The sequence below is a fragment of the Mustela putorius genome, unplaced genomic scaffold (genome assembly GCF_011764305.1).
Source record: "Mustela putorius furo isolate JIRA1106 unplaced genomic scaffold, ASM1176430v1.1 tig00003896_pilon_pilon_pilon, whole genome shotgun sequence".
Taxonomy (NCBI): domain Eukaryota; kingdom Metazoa; phylum Chordata; class Mammalia; order Carnivora; family Mustelidae; genus Mustela; species Mustela putorius.
Window position 1 is genome coordinate 11001119 of NW_025422045.1, and position 18904 is coordinate 11020022.

The 18904-nt window shown below is 38.8% G+C and overlaps 1 protein-coding gene across 10 annotated transcripts in view; it reads left to right on the plus strand.

The window, feature by feature from the left end:
* Positions 1–18904, plus strand: part of MAP2K5 (mitogen-activated protein kinase kinase 5) — a 261852-nt gene that overhangs the window by 112041 nt on the left and 130907 nt on the right. For all 10 annotated transcript variants that reach the window (XR_006602776.1, XM_013059472.2, XM_013059471.2 and 7 more), the window contains exon 13: positions 6451–6499. Coding sequence is in view for 9 of the 10 variants with exons in the window: in XM_013059472.2 (XP_012914926.1) it covers positions 6451–6499 (49 nt within the window). In the remaining variant the exon portion in view is untranslated. The remainder of the gene's footprint in view (positions 1–6450; positions 6500–18904) is intronic.

Sequence of the window (18904 nt, forward strand, 5' to 3'; positions counted from 1 at the left end):
CTTTTTTTTGTGTTGAATTTTTCCATCTTGTCATTTTGTCCAGATAAGAGTATATGAAGGATCAAGTAAAATACTAAAAGGGTGGCAACAACCCCAGGAAAATATGCTTTAACCAAATTAGAAGAGATCCCAAATCGTGAGGGGGGAGAAAGGGGATAAAAAGAGGTTCAAAAAGGAAGAAAGAAAAAAAAAAGAGAAAAAAAAAAAGAAAAGAATTAAAAAAAAACAAATAAGAAAAATATAAAAAAGAAAAAATATATATATTAGATAAACTGGTTAAAAAACGTTAAAAAAGAAAAAGGTAAAAGTTAAAAAAAAATTTTACCAGAATGCGAGAAAAAAAACAAAAAATGAAAAAGAAAAAAATTAATTAACTGCAAGACTAAAAAAAAATCACAGGGAAAAAGCCATGAGTTCCGTGCTTTGCTTTCTCCTCCTTGGAATTCTGCTGCTCTCCTTGGTATTGAAACCGCACTCCTTGTAGGTGAACTTGGTATTGGCTGGATTTCTTGTTGATCTTCTGGGGGAGGGGCCTGTTGTAGTGATTCTTAAGTGTCTTTGCCCCAGGCGGAATTGTACCGCCCTTAGCAGGGGCCAGGGTGAGTAATCCCCTCGGGTTTGCTTTCAGGAGCTTTTGTTCCCTGAGAGCTTTCCGTAGAGTTCCAGAGGACGGGAATATAAATGGCGGCCTCCTGGTCTCCGGCCCGGAGGAGCTGAGAGCCCAGGGCCCCACTCCTCAGTGCGCCCTCAGAGAACAGCGCCCAGTTACTCCCGTCTGCCTGACCTCCAGCCGCGCTCCGAGCTCACCGAGCCTGCGACCGGTTCAAGGTCACCCCGAGCTGCGAGCTTACTGTAGGCTCTGTCTCTGTAGCCGGCTTTCCCATTCCAGTACCCGCAAGCTCTGCGACACTCAGACACCCCCGATCCTTCTGTGACCCTGCGGGACCTGAGGCCACGCTGACCCCGCGTGGGCTTCCCCCCAGTTTAGCCTCTGGAGCGATGTCCCTCAGCGGAACAGACTTTTAAAAGTCCTGATTTTGTGCGCGGTTGCTCCGCCGCTTGCCGGGATCCGGCCCCTCTCCCCGGGGTCTATCTTCCCGTCGCTTTGGATTCACTTCTCCGCCGGTCCTACCTTTCAGAAAGTGGTTGTTTTTCTGTTTCCAGAATTGCTGTTCTTCTTCTCTTCAATCTGCCGATGGATTTTCAGGTGTTTGCAATCTTTAGATAAGCTATCTAGCTGATCTCCGGCTAGCTGAAGCAGTCTCAGCCTGGTACTTCTCCGCCATCTTGACTCCTCCCCTCAGAAAACACTATTCTTAAAGACTTTTGCAGACTTTTTCTTTTCTTTCCAAGAAAAGAAAAATTTTTTTGCCAGCGATGTCTAGGAACTTGTTCCCTCTGTGATTAAAAGCAGTTTTCTTGTTTTCTATATTCATACATTAATTGATGAATATTTTAACTAGTCTGACATTACTATATAAACTCTAGATTTGAAATTTGGAATAATACAGGCTGAACAGCGTCTAAGAGAAGTCATGGGGTGGTTAATAGTAAACAGTTGCTTAACTAAAGGCACTCTGATAACTTAAGCCGTTTTATGCAGAACAAAGTGGTTATACCATGTATCATTTAATTAAATGGCTGATGTTTGCATCCATTATACATCAGACTGACAACTCAAATCCTTTAATCCAACATGGACACTTATTTGGTCTCAGTTCATTGTAATTCACAGCTTTCCTTTTTTCTTTCTAATTATTAGTGTGAACTGCCCAGGGTGATGAGAACTTTCTTTTCTGATGCTTTTGCTAAGTAGCTTCTAATCCACATGTTTAGGTAGATTAGTTTAGTATGAAATTTGAGTACTTAAATCACTATTTTAGATGAAAATAAAAATGTTTCATTTCCTCTTTTAATCTCAGAGGGGAATGAATGCTTTGTGGCTTTTGGCAGTTCCTGGCTCTAAAGTTTAATAACACGTATAATAAAGGGCAAAAAAAGGCAAGGATACCAATTGAAAAAGAAAAAAGTATATGAGTTCTATATACTCAATTATGTGTTGAACTTGGCTAAAATAGGAATCAGACTCCTTCAGTCAGAGAAGCATGTTCTTCCTGGACTTCATAAATCTTACCTCCCTCTTGTGTGGGGCATCCACACAAGGCCATTGGTCTTTTCAATTCTACTGGAGTGAGAAGCCTGCAAAGTGAATAGAGTCAGCAAAAATAATAATAATCGGGCTTCAAATACCAGCGTTACCTATTGGTTAATTGAAAATACAACAAAAATTATTTTAAATAATTTTTAAAGGCACTTAAAATGAGTGCTAGCCCAAAGCATCGTTTATATTTTCCCTTGCATTTTTAAAAAAAATTAGGAGTTTTTCTCCCCCCGCTAAAATGTGTCCAATTTCTTTGGACAAGCTAAGAATGTTAGCTTTTATGGCTCATCAGGTCATAGGAATGAAACTGCTTGTGGCCAGAGTAAAAGAAATGCTTTTGATAATTTAGCTCTTCCTCTGTCACTTCTTATAAATTCTGGGGCCTAAGCTTGCATAATGCCTCCAAAGCATATTTTTTTAATGTAATTTGATTAGGCTACAAACTTGAATAATCATTTGTTGCAGTTGACAAACAGGAGTGGAAGGATTCCCCCAATCAAAATAAGACTAGTAAACTGATGTTTGTAGGTCTTCTCTCCTCTACCGTTCTGAAGACAGATCAGTATTGTTCTTTGAGTTCCGTACATGAGGCCTAAGAATGCACATGGCTGCTCTTTGCCATGTCAGAAGCAACAGAATCAGAGGAGAGAAATAGTATTGAATACCTCCCTGTGCCAATGTTGATGAAGTGTTTTATGTATAAATATTATGTCATTTAATCTTTATTGCAAACTCTAAATTATAGGTTACTTATCATGTTTTATACATGTGCAAGATGAGCTTTAGAAAAATTAAAGTTATCTATAACTAATCAGTAAAGATTTGAACCCAGCACTGTTTTACCCCAGGCCCCATGCTCTTTCACTCTCCTTTCCAAAGAGAATGAGGAAAAAGGAGAGGAAGGCCTGAAAGCGAGAACAAAGTTAAAGAGGAAAAAAAAAAAAGAAAGAGAGAGAAAGAGGGGTAAAAAAGAGAGAAACATACGAGAAAGGAGTGGAGTGACACATGGAATTGCTTCAGATTCCTTTCATGTCTTAGAACCACATCTAGGCAGTTCTTCCTCTCCTCAGTTAGCTATATTTCTCAGGTTCTAATAACCTGGCATGCTGTGGATGTCCAAAGCTCCAAGGTTCGTTACAGGATGGCACCTGTCAGCTTTTATGATGTGTTGTTTGAATCTTCTCTTATAGGATATATGGCACGAGAATATTTTTCCAGGAAAAAAGCCATTCACATAAACTGGCTGATTTTAGCCTTCCAGCTTGCTCGGTGATTTTTACCTACTTTCCATTTGAATGTGGTTCCCTAGAAAGAGGAATGCCTTTCTGCCATTCCTGGCCATCCTTGCACGTTTTATTTTTCCTCTCATTTCTGAAGTAGTGACATTGTGTGCTGTATTTTGAGTGGTAATGTTGATTGAAGTTGTCCCTGAAAGGCTGTGCACTTGACATGTCAAGGAGTGAGTGATTGACAGCAGATATAAGTACTTTTAGTGTCAAGGCTTTGTCAAGTCATCGTTGTGAAACCTGGTATACTGAATACCAATAATACCCTCTAGAGTTTCAATGGACAGATTTCTAACTCCCTCTACATTGATTTTTATACGCTTCTCAAGGAAAACATAGTCTATTTTGACAAAGTTGGAAAAAATCACACATTCTTTTTGAAGCTCTAATAAGATTTATAATTTTATTAAGTATCACAAAATCAACATTTTTTTTTTACTTTTTTTTTTTTTTTTCCTGATGAGCTGAATGTATGGATTGCCTTCCCCTTGTGTGTTTACTGGTTATTAATTTTTTGTGGGACCAGTTTTTAGTGGCAAACTATCTTTAATGGGAAGGTTTTATAATATGCAACTAAGCTTATAAATTGGGAAGTTTAGCCCTAATTCCAGAACTCAGAGGTGATTACTTCCATACTAAATAAGATGGCCTCATCTTACTACCCAAAGAGAAAATTGTTTTCATTATTACTGTTACTTTTATAAGCATTTATGGAAATGTTTTTGCCTATTTCCTTCCCCTGTCCATTATCATTATTACTATTTTGATATTTTCTTTTTTCCTTTTTTTTTTTTAACTATCTTACTGTCCAGAACATATGTGTTTTACTGTAATGACACTTATTCCAAATCCTGGAAGAAATAATTTGCTATAAAAATGTATTCTGTTCTCTTAAAACAGACTAACTTATTGTGGAAATGATCATACTTTGCTATCAAATCTATCAGGAGTATATCCTCCTCTAAGAACTAAAATATGTCGATCTCAGCATTAATTGATATAGATTTTTCCTTCTTCTAGATCTTTAGTATTTGGAAATTGATTTTCTCCTTTTGCATTTCTCTTTTTAGTATTGCTCTTAGTCTTTCTTGATCAACTAAAATCCTTCCAGATTTAGCCCTAACCTTCTTCTCATCATTTTCAAAGTAAATATATAAATCACTCAGTTACTCCTCATAATGGCAGGTTTCCTTGTTTTTACAATCCTGACTTACCTAAAGTTTCCTATAATGGTGGGTACTTTTAAATTCTGGTAGTAAATTTTGAGTGATAGAGGTTCATTCCATTGTATCTGATACATAATTATGAATAGTCAACCTTGAAATTGGTAGGTTCACACTCATGTGCATACAGGGTCACGGGTGTGAATAAAACACATGCATCCCCTTTTACAACCATTTCTATATAAAGATTGTTAAGGCGTTTGGTGATTAAAATTCTCACATAGATGGTAATCTATGTACTTAGGGTCTTAGAAACATCTTTTTTTTTTTTTTTTTTTTCAGAATCTTATTTGATTATTCTTAACACAGGCCGTTCAATCAAAAATCCAATGTAATAAGAATGTTTGTATTTTCTCACTTTATTTTCTTGACCTGCCCTTTCAGTGTTTCCTACATAACCCCACACATATGCTTTTATCTGCCAGCCTGGCTTGCGAGGCCGCTCATTTTGGTACACTTTGTTCTTTCCTACCTGAATATCATTTAAAACATTTTTTGGAAACTTTTTTCTTTTTAAATTATTTTAAACTCACAGAAAACTTGTAAGATGCTTCCTCCAGATTCCCCAGTTGTTAGCAGTTAACCACTTTGCTATGTGTTTATTTCCTGAAACATTTGAGAGTACATGGCAGACATCATGGCCCTTTATCTCTAAATGCTTCAGGTGTATATTTCTTAAGAACAAGGACATTCTCTCCCATCAGTGCTGTATACTAATCAAAACCAGGAAATTAGCATTGGCTGGTATAATATTAACCAGCCACCTAATTCAGCAGTCCTAGCTTAATTTTGCCAGTTGTCCAGTAATATCCTTTCTAGACCAAAAAAATAAAAATTTCGGGTCCAGGGGTGCCTGGGTGGCTCAGTTGTTGGGTATCTGCCTTCTGCTCAGGTCATGATCCCAGCGTCTTGGGATCAAGCCCCACATTGGCTCCCTGCTCGGCAAGAAGCCTGCTTCGCCCTCTCCCACTTCCCCTGCTTGTATTCTCTCTTTCACTGTCTCTCTCTCTCTCTCTCTCTCTGTCAAATAAATAAATAAAGTCTTAAAAAAAAATTCCAATCCAGCATCCAGTCTAGGGTTATACATTGTATTTAGTTGTCATGTCTCTGGTCTCTACTAACTCAGAGCCGTCTCTCAGCATTTCTTTGTCTTTCCTGACCTTGATCTATTTGAAGAGTACATAGCCCCAGCATGTGGACAGTATATTTTTACCTTGGCCTGAACACTTTCCTCTTTCCTTTACATCAGTTGAATCTGTTACTTAGAGCTCAGCACTTTGGTAAAGCCTTCCTGAGTATAGGCAGGAAAAGTGATCTCTGCTTCCCCATTGCCTTTCATTAGTTAACTTTTTAAAAAATGTCTTTCCTTAGTCATAAATGTCATTACTTAAAAAAAGAAAATTCCACATGCGGAAGTATAGGAAAGGAAGGCCTTTCCTCCCTGTCCACACCAACACTAAGAATTTAATAGATGTGTTTTCAAGTCATGTTGCATGCACATACATTCCTCTTTTTCATTCATTGTGTCTTAACTTCAGAACCCTGGAAGCCAGTTAAAGGAAAGAAGTAACTTACACATTTGGCATCCTCAAAGAGGATGGCACAGAAATGGGAGATGTGCAAAAAATGCTTGTTGGTTTTCAGAGTTTTAAAGGAAGAATGATGGTTGATATGGTAATATGTTTAATATTATAAATATATATTTATATAAAATATAAATAAAATATGGAAAATTTCTGATAAAAATCATAATTGGACTGTTTCTCTTTCTTAAATTTAGGTTGTTAAAGGCCTCACCTATTTGTGGAGTTTAAAGATTTTACATAGAGGTATGTATCACACTTACAAGCTCTGACTTAATTTGTGAATTTGGGTAGGTAGGAAGCTCTCCAGATACCTTGATTTTTTAAATAAAATAAACGATCTGATATTTAAGCCAGCTGATACATTTGGTAATCAAAAAGATGGCTGCTTTATAAGTGTTTTTCTTATTTTCTCCTTCAGCTGCTCTCATTTTAGATTATAGGTGAGGTATTTTTGTGGATGGTTACCAAACATATAAAAAGGTATTTCATAGTATTTGAAAATCATAGGATCTGATTTTTAAATCTTAACTCTAGTTACCGCAAAGCCTTCGCTTTCTATACAGTTGTGTCCCTTCCCCTTATTAATGCTTCACATATCACCATACACTGATCCTTAAAAGATTGCCTTACATACATACCTTGAAAGTAAAGCTTTAAACAAGGAGTTGGTGAATGCACCACAGATTAGTCTCCTAGTCTATTAGCAGAACAAACGAGAAGATTAATCAGGTAACTGTTGAATGTTGTGAAAGGAATCTCCCTTTGAATTTTTCAGTGTTCCCAACATGTCTGAATTCATTTGGAGCAAATTATTAAGTGAGAAACAGACTATAGCAAAGCAACTTCAGGGCCTCCTATTACTAGTGCTACTGTTTAATTTTACACATCTACTCAGCCCTGCTTCGTGCACATTTGGGGAATGCAATAGCATGCACATTGGACAGGATTAAAGGAAAGTTTTTTAAAAAAAAGTTAAAAGCTTTGAGAGCACGAGTTAACAACTGATGCCTTCAATTGTAGTATCACATTTGTCACTAAGGGTTGTTTTCCTTCGTGATGGTTTTAACATCCTAGTGATTTCAGATTTCTTAAATCCCTCATCCCCTTTTAAAGAGGATGTGTAGACTTTGACAAGTAAAACTTGCAGTTTTTGAAGGCGTTTATGCAGATTAAATGGAATCACGAACCAAGTTTTCCCTTAAAGCCAGTCTATTCTGTTTCTAGAGTATAGTTGGCGCAAAATGTAGGCGTAGGGGCAGTGAGCTGAGCTGTGTTAGTGTTACTCTTCCTGGGAAGAAGTCATCATGCGAACACATCTCGTGGGTGAGAAAAGAATGGAGCGTTTTCACCACCGAGGTTAAGAGAGAATGGTACTTCACATAATATGACCTGTACTGCTTCTATTCCCTGTATTACCACCTCCCCACACTCATCAACCCATAAAGTAGTAATAGCCCTTTGAATCGGAGTTAACACAGTGGTCAGTTCTTGCCATTTTATTGATTTTTATGGACATCTGCTATCCGTTTGACAAAGGAACTCAAGGAAGACATCAATTCTCAACAGCAAAGCCTTCATTTAAAAGGACCTTGCCATGGAAATGCAAATGTTACTATTAAAGTGATTCTTAGGCTTGTCTTGTACTCTGGGCATACAGCATACTTCTGGCTTACAGTGAATTCTCCCTAACCAAAACTTTCTGTGAGGAATCTTAGTAGCACTAAGAACTATAGTGGATAGGGAAATACTGTTTGGTTATTCTGCCATCATCTTTGTTTTTTCTTCTTTGCAATCATTGGTTTTAGTTTTACTCTTTGTTTTGGAGAAATAATTGAATTTTTCTGTGAAATGGGATCTAGATAGACATGTTTCAAAGGGATTTATGCTTGGGCTCTAAGAATAAAGCCCAAGGTATATGTCAGGTTCCCGGAACAACGATCTGTAATCACTGTGGGCAAGTGTGGTGGACCAGAGCCTCTCAGAGGCGAGTAGATCCTCCCCAGCTCTGAATGCAACTTGAGCTAAGAAAAGTTTCTTTTACTGTGGAAGCCTTCACTTTCTATACAATTGCATCCCTTCCTTTGACTAATGTTTCAGATATCATCCTGTGCTGTTCCTTAAGAGATCACTTCACATACCTTGTGGCCTTAGTGGCTTTCCTGATTGAGGACATAAAGTTTCCAAAAAGGAATCCTGAACTTGTACTTCTCTTCTCAGTCTTTGCTGTCTGGCTGAATTCCTACTGCATCACCCACTGTAAAATGCTCCTAGTTAAGGGAAGAAGGTATCTGTGAGGGGCGGAATGGGGACAGTGGTAATAGGCCAACAAACTCTCCCAAGGTTTTAAATAAATACCAGTGAGTGAATGTGCATCTGTGTCTTTCTAGTTAGAAAGACTAATGAATTACAGTGCAGGTGAACAGTTATTCCCAGTAATTATAGGTACCCACCTAAAGAAATAATATGCTGTGTTACTATATCTCATTAAATATATTTATACGCTTAGCTGTAGAGTTTCCTGGTTATTCACGGCAACTTTCGCCTTCAGGATTTAAAAGTGTGTGCTTTTATTGACCAGTGGAAGAAGCCAGGTGTCCCTGAAGACTTTTGTGAAGGATTGTACTAGATTGAGTAGTTGTTAACTTAATATTTTAGAGGTTTTGTCCATATTTAATAACTTGGATTTCATAAAAATAAGATTAAAGATGCTTTTTTATTTACCAAAAAGCTATTTAATTTTCTCCCTGATTAAAAAATTATAGCTTTTTAGATCAGTTCAATCAGGCAATTAAAGATCAGAGCTTCCAAGTTCAGCTAAGGCAATTAAATAGGTAATATGCTTGTTTCTACACTTTTGCTATATAAGCTCATGGCTGTACCCTCTTAAAAGCCTATATACTCATTTTTGCTTTCTCTAAATGAATGATGGATAGGAATTCTAGCTGAACATGTGTCACATTGTCAAATCAAAGTCAGTGGCCTTCTGCGGGGTTGGGAGTGGGGGTGGGGCTGCTACAGGTACCGCAAGAACAGAGTGAACAGAAGATGGTGCAAAGAAATGCTCATGAGTGATCTAAGTTTCTTTCTCCTTTGTTTTGGTCTAAGTACCTGTGTTCTCCACCAATCATCATTTCCTTCCCTACAAATTCTGCCCCTAGAGCCAGGGTCTTGTACTTATGAACACAGATTTTAAAGACGAAGAAACATCTGCATTCAATTACCTAATGAGAAAAGAAAATACTGTTTCTCTCATTTAAATGGCTTCCTCAGAATACTGTAGTCCTGGATTTTTAGCCATGAAAACATAAATGCCTACATAGTATCTTTTGGAATTTATAAAAAACACAGTTAATGACTTCTAAAGAAGCTGGTGAAAATTAAGAGTCTTTCTCACAGCGTGTATTCAGTGAGGACTATAGAGTACAACGAGCTCTGAGCAGTAGCGGTACGAGCACTGAGCAGCAGCGGTGAGACCACCCACCCTGCGGGGCTTGTTAGTCTGGCACAAGTTTGTTTCTTTCATGTGTGTAACGTCTACTGGACATTTTTTTTAAGAATTGAAATATAACAGTTACTGTTTATAATGAATGATCAAATATTATATTCAATAAGTTTTTTTTTAATTTTTAAATTTTTTAAAGATTTTGTTTGCAGGAGAGAAAAATGAGCATGAGTAGAGGGAAGGGCAGGGGGAGAGAGAAAAGGACAAGCAGACTACCCGCCTGAGCGGGGAGCCCGCTGTGGGACTCGATCCCAGGACCATGAGATCATGACCTCAGCCAAAGACAGACACTTAACCAACTGAGCCACCCAGGTGCCACATCAGTAAGATTTTACTAGTTTTATTTTATTTCTGTAATGATTTGGTTGAGATATATATGCAAGTACTTCATAGACTATCAAATGCTAATAATGAGCCCGAGTTTTATTATATAATAACTATGAATTAATCACTTTTTAATCCAGTTTAAGCACATACCACTTCCAGTTAAGCCGGGAAGAGAGTTTATTATTCTTTGTCTTACCGGGTCAAAAATTGTGAAAACCTTTTCTCTAAGATAGACATGTGGTATCGCATGAGAACATAATTATTAATAATATTTGAAAGTTCCACCAAGATTAACTACTGTGGAAGATCGTCTTTATTAAGCAGCACATGTGTGAGCCCCCTAACCGTAGCATGTACTGACTGGTTAAAAACAAAGAAAATGAACAGTGAGAAAGTCTGGTAGACCAGATTTGACATTGCAGCAAACATCGCAGCTTAACTTCAAAACATACATCGCCACTAATGAGGTGAGAGCCCTGCATATTAATAAGCCTGCAGCTCCAGCCACGGCCATCATTACCCACATCAAACATAAATACAAGATTAACACCTGTGCCATTTCTTTGGAAGATGTGCGAATGCCCTGGCAGTAACTGCTCGCTCTTTCCCTGAGGATAAAAAATAGAAATGGAAGGGTAATGAGAATAGAGTTTAGATTAAGAAAATAAAATTGGCAATCAGGCTCGGGCAATCTTACACAGATGGAGGAGTTTATAGAAAGACAAAAACCTCGATGGTTGGGTGTCCCAAGACATTTTTTACATATATGAACCTGGTTCATTTCATCTGCTTTCTCTAGTAGGAGAGGTTTTTCGTGTTTTTGTATTATATATATATATATATATATATATATATACTTTTTAAATTTTTAAAAAGATTTTATTTATTTATTAGAGAGATTACACACGTGCACACATGCCAGGAGAAGGGCAATGGGAGGCGGAGAGGCTCTAAAGTAGACTCAGCACTGAGCGCAGAGCCCGACAAGAGCTCGATCTGACAACCCCAAGTTCAGGACCAGAGTCAAATCAAAAGTCGGGCACTTAACCGACTGAGCCACCCAGGATTCCCCCTATGTTTATAATTTATGTTATTCTGAAGGCAAACACTGTGCAAATAGAATTGTGTTTAGAGAAACCAAGTCTTGTGGTGTCAACATGCATGTTGGAATGTTATTTTCTGTTCCCTCTTGGCTTTACTTGTTACAAATCTGGCCTCACACAGACCTAAGTGGAACTACCTTAGATTCCAAAGTTCATTAGTTCAGTCATCTAGCAACTATTATTTAATACCAGCTATGTTCCCGACACTTGTAATACATTAGTATAAAAAAAAAAGATTCCTATACTCATGGAACTCACTCTAGTAAGGGTAGAGCAGGGTTGTGAAACAGTCCATAAATAATAAACATAGTAAAAAAAGCAAATACATTGTGTTAGAAGATGGCTAGTAATATGGAGAAAGAAAAGCTAGGTCAGGCTTGGAGCAGCCAAAGAATAGTTTGTAGCATTCCCAGGGTAGGCCTCAGAAGATGAGCTTGGAGTAGAGGCTTGGAGGAGGAGAGGAGCTGGTCAGATAGGTATATGGAAGAATAGAGCAGGAGTCACCAGGTAGGATGTGTCTGGAGTGTTCACAGAACAGCAAGGAGGCTTGTATGTTCTGTTAGGAACTGTTGCAGGTGAGTTACAGAAGCTCAGATCAAGGAGACAGTTGTGAAAATGAGGAGAGGTAGTCAGATCCTGAGTATATTTTAATTGTAGAATCAATGGAATTTCCAAATGCATTGCTTTGTGGGTATCAAGAGAAAGAAAGGAGGTAAGGTTGCTTGAAGTTTCAGTAGTAGTTCAGTGTACTAAATAATGTTATCTGCTACTTTTTTTCTGTAATAAAAGGGAGCCCTTCACTAAAATTAAAAATGGATAATATAAGTGCCAACAAGAATATAGAGCAGAGGAAACTCTCCTGCATTGCTGGCACGGATGCAAAATGGTACAGGTGCTTCAGGAAACAGTTTCATACTTTCCTGCAGCACGAGCCAGCTTGATTCACAGTTCTCCCAAATTGGAGACAGCCCAGATGTCTTGTAGATGGCACACAAATAAGCAAGCTATAGTTAATCCGTACAGCGGTGGGATACTGTATAGTAATAGTAGCGAACAAACTACTGATACACGCAACAGGGACAGAGGTCAAGAACTTTATGCTATGTGAGGGAAGTCAACCTCAGTGGGCCACCTCTTGTATATTCCACTTTCATGACATTCTGGAAAAGGTAAAACTACATGGATAGAAAATGCATGAGTGGTTGCCAAAGGGTAGAGGGCAGGTTAACTCTAAAGCTATGAGGGAATTTTGGGGAGTGTTAGAAATGTTCTGGACCTTGATTTTGGTGGTAGTTACACAACTGTACACATTTGTGGGAACACACAGATCTAGCGCGCCTGGCTGGCTCAGTTGTTAAGCATCTGCCTTCGACTCGGGTCATGATCCCAGTGTCCTGGTATTGAGCCCCATGTCAGGCTCCCTGCTCAGGGGAGATCCTGCTTCTCCCTCTCCCTCTGTGATCTCTTTGGCTTTTGCTCTCTCTCAAGTAAATAAATAAAATCTTAAAAAAAAAAAATGAACACATAGATCTATACACCTGGAAAGTATGAATTTTACTACAGTAAGTCAGACTTTAAGAAATATATTAGCAAAGGAAGAGACAGAAGGAACTCTCTTCTCAGCAGTGTGGTAGAAGCTGTGCTTTATAAAGAAGTTTCCCCCGCCAGAAAGGCAAACCATTCATTTGAAGAGTCTCAGTGATTCTCTCATTATCATCGTACCTCAGAGTCCCTGAAAAATCCTACCTGTGTTTGGTCTAACAAATCAGTAGGTTGGGAAAAAATCTCTGATGATTTAAAGGACTTGGCAATGTCAGAGAGAGAGAAACTTAGAAGTAGCTGTTGTGGTCTAGGAATTGGGATCATCTGGAAATTGGACAATATTTTCTTTCCTTAGTTAAAGCATTTTTTCTCTTAGATAATAGTAAAGAACTACAAGTGTATAATGCTGACTTGGCCCAACTTGGACAACTTTAAAAGCTTAATTTCTAAAAAGGAATAAAGCTTTATTTGAATTCCCAGTTCAGTCACACTTATTGACTGCCTTGTTGTGTGACCCTGGAAAGGCAGGACTCTCTTCTCTGGGCCTCAGTTTCCTCTTATATACATTGAAGGGATGGCTAGGCAGTCACCCGGTTTCTTCAAGCACCAGGATTCCGTATTCTGTGATCTGGGACAGACAGAAGGATGACAGGCTTGTGAGGTAAGGGAATAAGGCTAATCAGAGAGGTATATGGGAAAAGAAGGAAAAAGATCAGGAATCCCTGAGAGTAGGTTATGCTTTGGAAATAATGATAGGATTAGTAGGAGTAATAATAATGAATGTTTATTGAGCATTACTCCGTACAGACATGCCCCAAGTGCTTGATTGTCTATAAACTATTTTGTGTTCATTCAAAGTACGGACTTCCATGAAGTATGAAATTGTCTAGAACTGAAGTTGAGACACTGAAATGCAAACAAATAATTGAGGATTAAAGCAGTGTGACTCAGCTAAGACAATGGGTGCTTTCAGGGCACCTGGGTGGCTCAATTAGTTAAGCGTCTGCCTTTGGCTTGGGTCATGATCCTGGGGTCCTGGAATTGAGCCCCATGTCAGGTTTCCTGCTCAGCGGGGAGCCTGCTTTTTTCTCTGCCCCCCCCACTCATGCTCGCATTCATGCCCTCTCTCCCTCAAATAAATAAAATCTGAACAAAAAAAAAGAAAAGAAAATGGGTGCTTTCTGAACCAGAATGGTGTAGTAAAATCAAAAGACATCTTTAAAGGGAAAAGGTTTTACCTGCTATAAAGTATACCAAAATAAAATATTTTGACTAACAAAGAATTATAAAAAGAACATGTTGAAACACAACATGGGTGAGAAAAAAAAAATTTTTTTATCTTTTTATTTTGAAATCATTATAGATTCACAGGAAGGTGCCAAAAAAAGGTACAAGAAGAATGCCCATGCAAGGGCATTCTTTTTGAGGAAGGAATTTGGAAGAGAATTGGAGGCCAGTTATCCAAGAGTGTAGGCAGGTAAATGTTATATATGTTTGTGAATGCCTTTTACATGAGATCAGTGTAAACTTAAACATTTGAAAAAATGTTAGAATATTTGTATTACATCCCCAATTTATTTTATTGTATTTACTAAAAGAGAGAAGAGGATGGGATGGTAGAAGTAAAAGCTTTGAATTCCTTAGGAAAGAAATGTTAATGTCAAGGTGGCTGTGTTAATACCTTAATGGGTAGTGAAGTTGGGATTTTTGGCAGAAACTAATCATCATTTGCTGGATAAAGTGATTCTTTAGGGAAAGGAATGTTGGAAAACATTACTGTCAGTTGAAAACTAACCTGGTTAGTTTTAAGTAACTTGTGAAAAATGTGCACAAAACTTTCATAACAACCTCTTTAGTAGAAATGTACTGAGTGAATGCTTACTCATAGGTCACAGTGAGTTTTTAATTTCAGCCGTAATTTTCCTATCTGGAGGAGCAGTCAGAGTTTTTGTTTTGTTCTGTTTTGTTTTGTGTGTGTGTGTGGTTTTTTTTCTTTTTTTTAGATTTTATTTATTTATTTGACAGAGAGAGATTACAAGTAGACAGAGAGGCAGGCAGAGAGAGAGAGAGAGAGAAGGAAGCAGGCTCCCTGCTGAGCAGAGAGCCCGATACGGGACTCGATCCCAGGACCCTGAGATCATGACCTGAGCTGAAGGCAGCAGCTTAACCCACTGAGCCACCCAGGCACCCCTGTCCTGTTTTGTTTTAAAGAACTGGTTAGTGTTTGAGCAACCCAAGTCATTTAGAAAGGAATCATCCCTGGTTGGTTTTATGTTGATCATGAGACGCTGAGAGAGTCGAGGTGTGGGGGCTCCTTCCCTGAGCTCTCTGACTATTTCAGTCTGCTGTGTCTGGAAGGGGCATTTGTGTTAAGCAAGTGCTGGTGACAGGAGCCCACTTACCTTGGCTCCTGTTTTTAAATCCTTTAAAGAATGTCCTTTAAATGTAAATATTAATCACATGGCAATGCCGTAGTAGATCATGACTCACGAACATTTGTGGGAAAAAAAAAAATAGACTTAGCCCATTAACTGAGGTAAACAAACTAGTTTAATGGCTGTGGGTTGTTGGTTTTTCTCCAGCTCTGACAATCCACACAAATGAACGTCTTTACAGAGTAAGCCTTCTTCCCCACATTGGTCATTCATTCTCTTTGCCTCGGGTAATCACTGGGGATTTCCATATTTGTGGTAATGATTTTCAGAAGACAAGAAACCCCATATTACATTACTTAAAAGTATTCTTTTAAAAGAGTGTGTCTAGAATGTATAAAGAACTCTAAAAACTCAGCAGTAAAAAGACGTGAAGAGACATTCCACTGAAAGAGGATATACAGATAGCAAATAAGCTCGTGAAAGGATGTTCAGCATCATTAGCCAGATTAAGACCACATTGAAATATTAACACACACCTACCAGAATGGCTAAAACTTAAAAATAGAGATAATACCAAATGCTGATGAGGATGCAGAGAAATTAGATCACTAACACATTGCTAATAGGAATATAAAATGATATAGCCCCAGTGGAAAATTTGGCATTTCTTTTTTTTTTTTTTTTAAGATTTTTTATTTATTTATTTGACAGACATCAGAAGTAGGCAGAGAGGCAAGCAGAGAGAGAGAGAGGAGGAAGTAGGCTCCCTGCTGAGCAGAGAGCCCAATGCGGGACTCCATCCCAGGACCCTGAGATCATGACCTGAGCCGAAGGCAGCGGCTTAACCCACTGAGCCACCCAGGCGCCCCAAATTTGGCATTTCTTAAAAATTTAGACATGCAACTGCTGTCCAGCCCAGCAGTTGCACTCGTAAGCATTTATCCCAAAGAAGTGAAGACTTAAGTTCACACAAAAACATGTATACAAATGTTCATAGCGGCTTTATTTATAATAGCCCAAAACTGGAACCTACCCAGATGTCCATCAGTGAGTGAATAATTAAACATTGTACGTTTATACTGTGTAATACTAATCAGCAGTAAAAAGGAATCTCCAGAGCATTATGCTGAGTTGAAAAAAAAGAAGTCAGGGGGCACCTGGGTGGCTCAGTGGGTTAAGCTGCTGCCTTCGGCTCGGGTCATGATCTCAGGGTCCTGGGATTGAGTCCCACATCGGGCTCTCTGCTCAGCAGGGAGCCTGCTTCCTCCTCTCTCTCTGCCTGCCTCTCTGCCTACTTGTGATCTCTCTCTGTCAAGTAAATAAATAGAATCTTTAAAAGAAAAAAAAAAAAGTCAGGCACAAAAAGGTAAATATAGTATGATTCCATTTTTATAATTTTTTTTTAAAGAAATTTTATTTATTTATTTGAGAGAGATACAAAGACAGAGCACAAGCAGGGGAAGAGTCAGAAGGAGAGAGAGAAGTAGACTCCAACTCATGGGGCTCGATCCCAGGACCTGGAGATAATGACCTGAGCCGAAGGCAGGTGGTTAACCATCTGAGCTACCCAAGTCCCCTTTTATAATATTTTTTAAATGACAAAGTTATAGATATGGAGAATAGATCAGTGGTTTCCAGGAGCTAAGGAGAATATTCAGGGGTTAGAGGAAAGTGGGTGTGGTAGAAAAGAGTATAGTGGTGGACACGTTCTCTGTCTTAACTATACCAGTGTCAGTACCCTGTTTGTGATACTGTACTGTAGTTTTACAAGATGTTACCATGGATAGAGAGTATACAGGATGTCTCCATATTGTGTCTTTAACTGCATGTGAAACTACAATGATCTCAAAATAAAAAGCTTAATTTAAAAAATATGTGATCTTTCTATAGCTGTCTGTGTGGGTGGTCTACTTAATCAGAGAGGGTTGTTGTGGACTTAGTTTTTCTTTCTCCTATGCATCACAGCAGAGTCTTCCCTTTCAGGACATCTCTAACAGGATGAAGAACCCAGGGGAATTACTATGCAGGGCACCTCCCCCCTCCCATTCTGAAATGAGTATCCTTGGAAGCCTTAGAGGAAAGAAAAGAGCTCATGTACTACAGAGAAGGAACACAAGCGGGAGAGGGTAGTTATTCCCCCGTCATGTCCCCTAAAGGCCTTCTACCTTGCTGGGAGTTGGGATTTAAAGTCAACTATGTGCATTTGGACTTAGAGGTTTTCATAGTACCCTCCAAGGAGCCCCTGGCCTCTATGATGAGCTCTGTCCAACTACCCGCAGGGTGCACTCTGTGTGCCCTGCTGCATGTGTGATTCACCAAGCCCTGCAGCAAGCTCTGATCATGGCTTTGTCTTGAGGCGGACCGTGAAGTTTAGCAGTTTATCAGAGGAAGATGGAGAACACTTGTGTGATGGTCATTCTGTTGCTGAGAGGTTGAAGGCCACAGTTAGTGTGTGGTACTGATGTGCACTGCATGTTTATGAAACGAATAAATTGAATTGTAACTTTCTGGGAACAACATTTTTCTTTGAGAATTTTTTTCTGCAAGAAAAAATTGTTCTATAGTGGTATGTCGCTTCATTGGAAGTTATCCTTTGTTGCCCTTTCTAATACTAAAGTAAGAGATTTATCCTCAGGTAGAACACTCTGCCAGAATTTACAGCAGTTACAAGTTAGTTATACTTACAAGACCGCTCCACACCTGTTCTTTTCTCGAAGACCTAGTTTGAAATGATCAGCCCCATGGAAATCAAGTCCATTATTTTGCCGTTGGGAGTATTAAGTTCCCTCTGGACTGCGTGCAACAATAATTGTTATCATTCACTGAATGCCTTTTGTCTACTACTATATTAGATCTTTTGTGTGTATTATTTCATTTGAGCTTGGTGACAGCCTTGCAAGGTTGCCATCCCCATTTTTAGGTGAAGAAACAAAGGCTCATCAGGCTAAAGAATTTCGCCATAAAAAAGGCCATCGGGGTTGGTGGTCTAATGGAAGAGCTCTGGTTTTAGGGTCAGACCCAGGTTTAAGTCCTGGTTCCGCCTCCTAATTCAACTTTGCTACGTGACCTTGGGTCAGTTCCTTAACCTCTTTGAGGTCACAGCACTGTGCCTGGTTCATAAAAGCTGTTGTGTAGTTCAAATAATGCTTCATAAGAAAAGCAGCGAAAGATTATGTGGGAATAGTTAGAACCTTCCCCAGACTTTCCTCCTTATCTCCTTTCCCATGAGAAATGGAAAGATCTAAAATAAAACATCTGAAGATCAGCCAGCTATTCAGTGCCAAAGCTGGGATAATAGTCCAGCCGATAAATTCAGGTGTGGTTTATCTTCTATATAGTTCAGCTTGTTAAGGCCTAAGACTTGGGATTAGAGGGCCACCTGGGTGGCTCAGTCAGTTGAGCATCTGACTTTGGCTTAGGTCATGATCTAGGGTCTTGGGATCTAACCCCCCATCAGGATCCTTGCTCAAAGAGGAGTCTGCTTGTCTCTCTCCCCCTCTCTCTGCCCTTCCCCCCACTTGTGCATGCACACTTTCTCTCAAATAAATAAATAAAATATTTTAAAAAAAGAATAAGACTTAGGATTGGAGACTCTAGTTGTATAGCCCTAAGCAAGTTGTTTTATTAATTTGAGCCTCAATTTACTCATCTGTAAAATGGAGCTAATGATATTTATCTCAATGGTTATAATGAGAACTAAATGAGTTAATAATGCATATGATGATAATGCATTTAGCTTAATGTTTGGCATATACAAGTACCACAGAGGTATTAGCTGCTAGAATTTTTATTTCTTTCC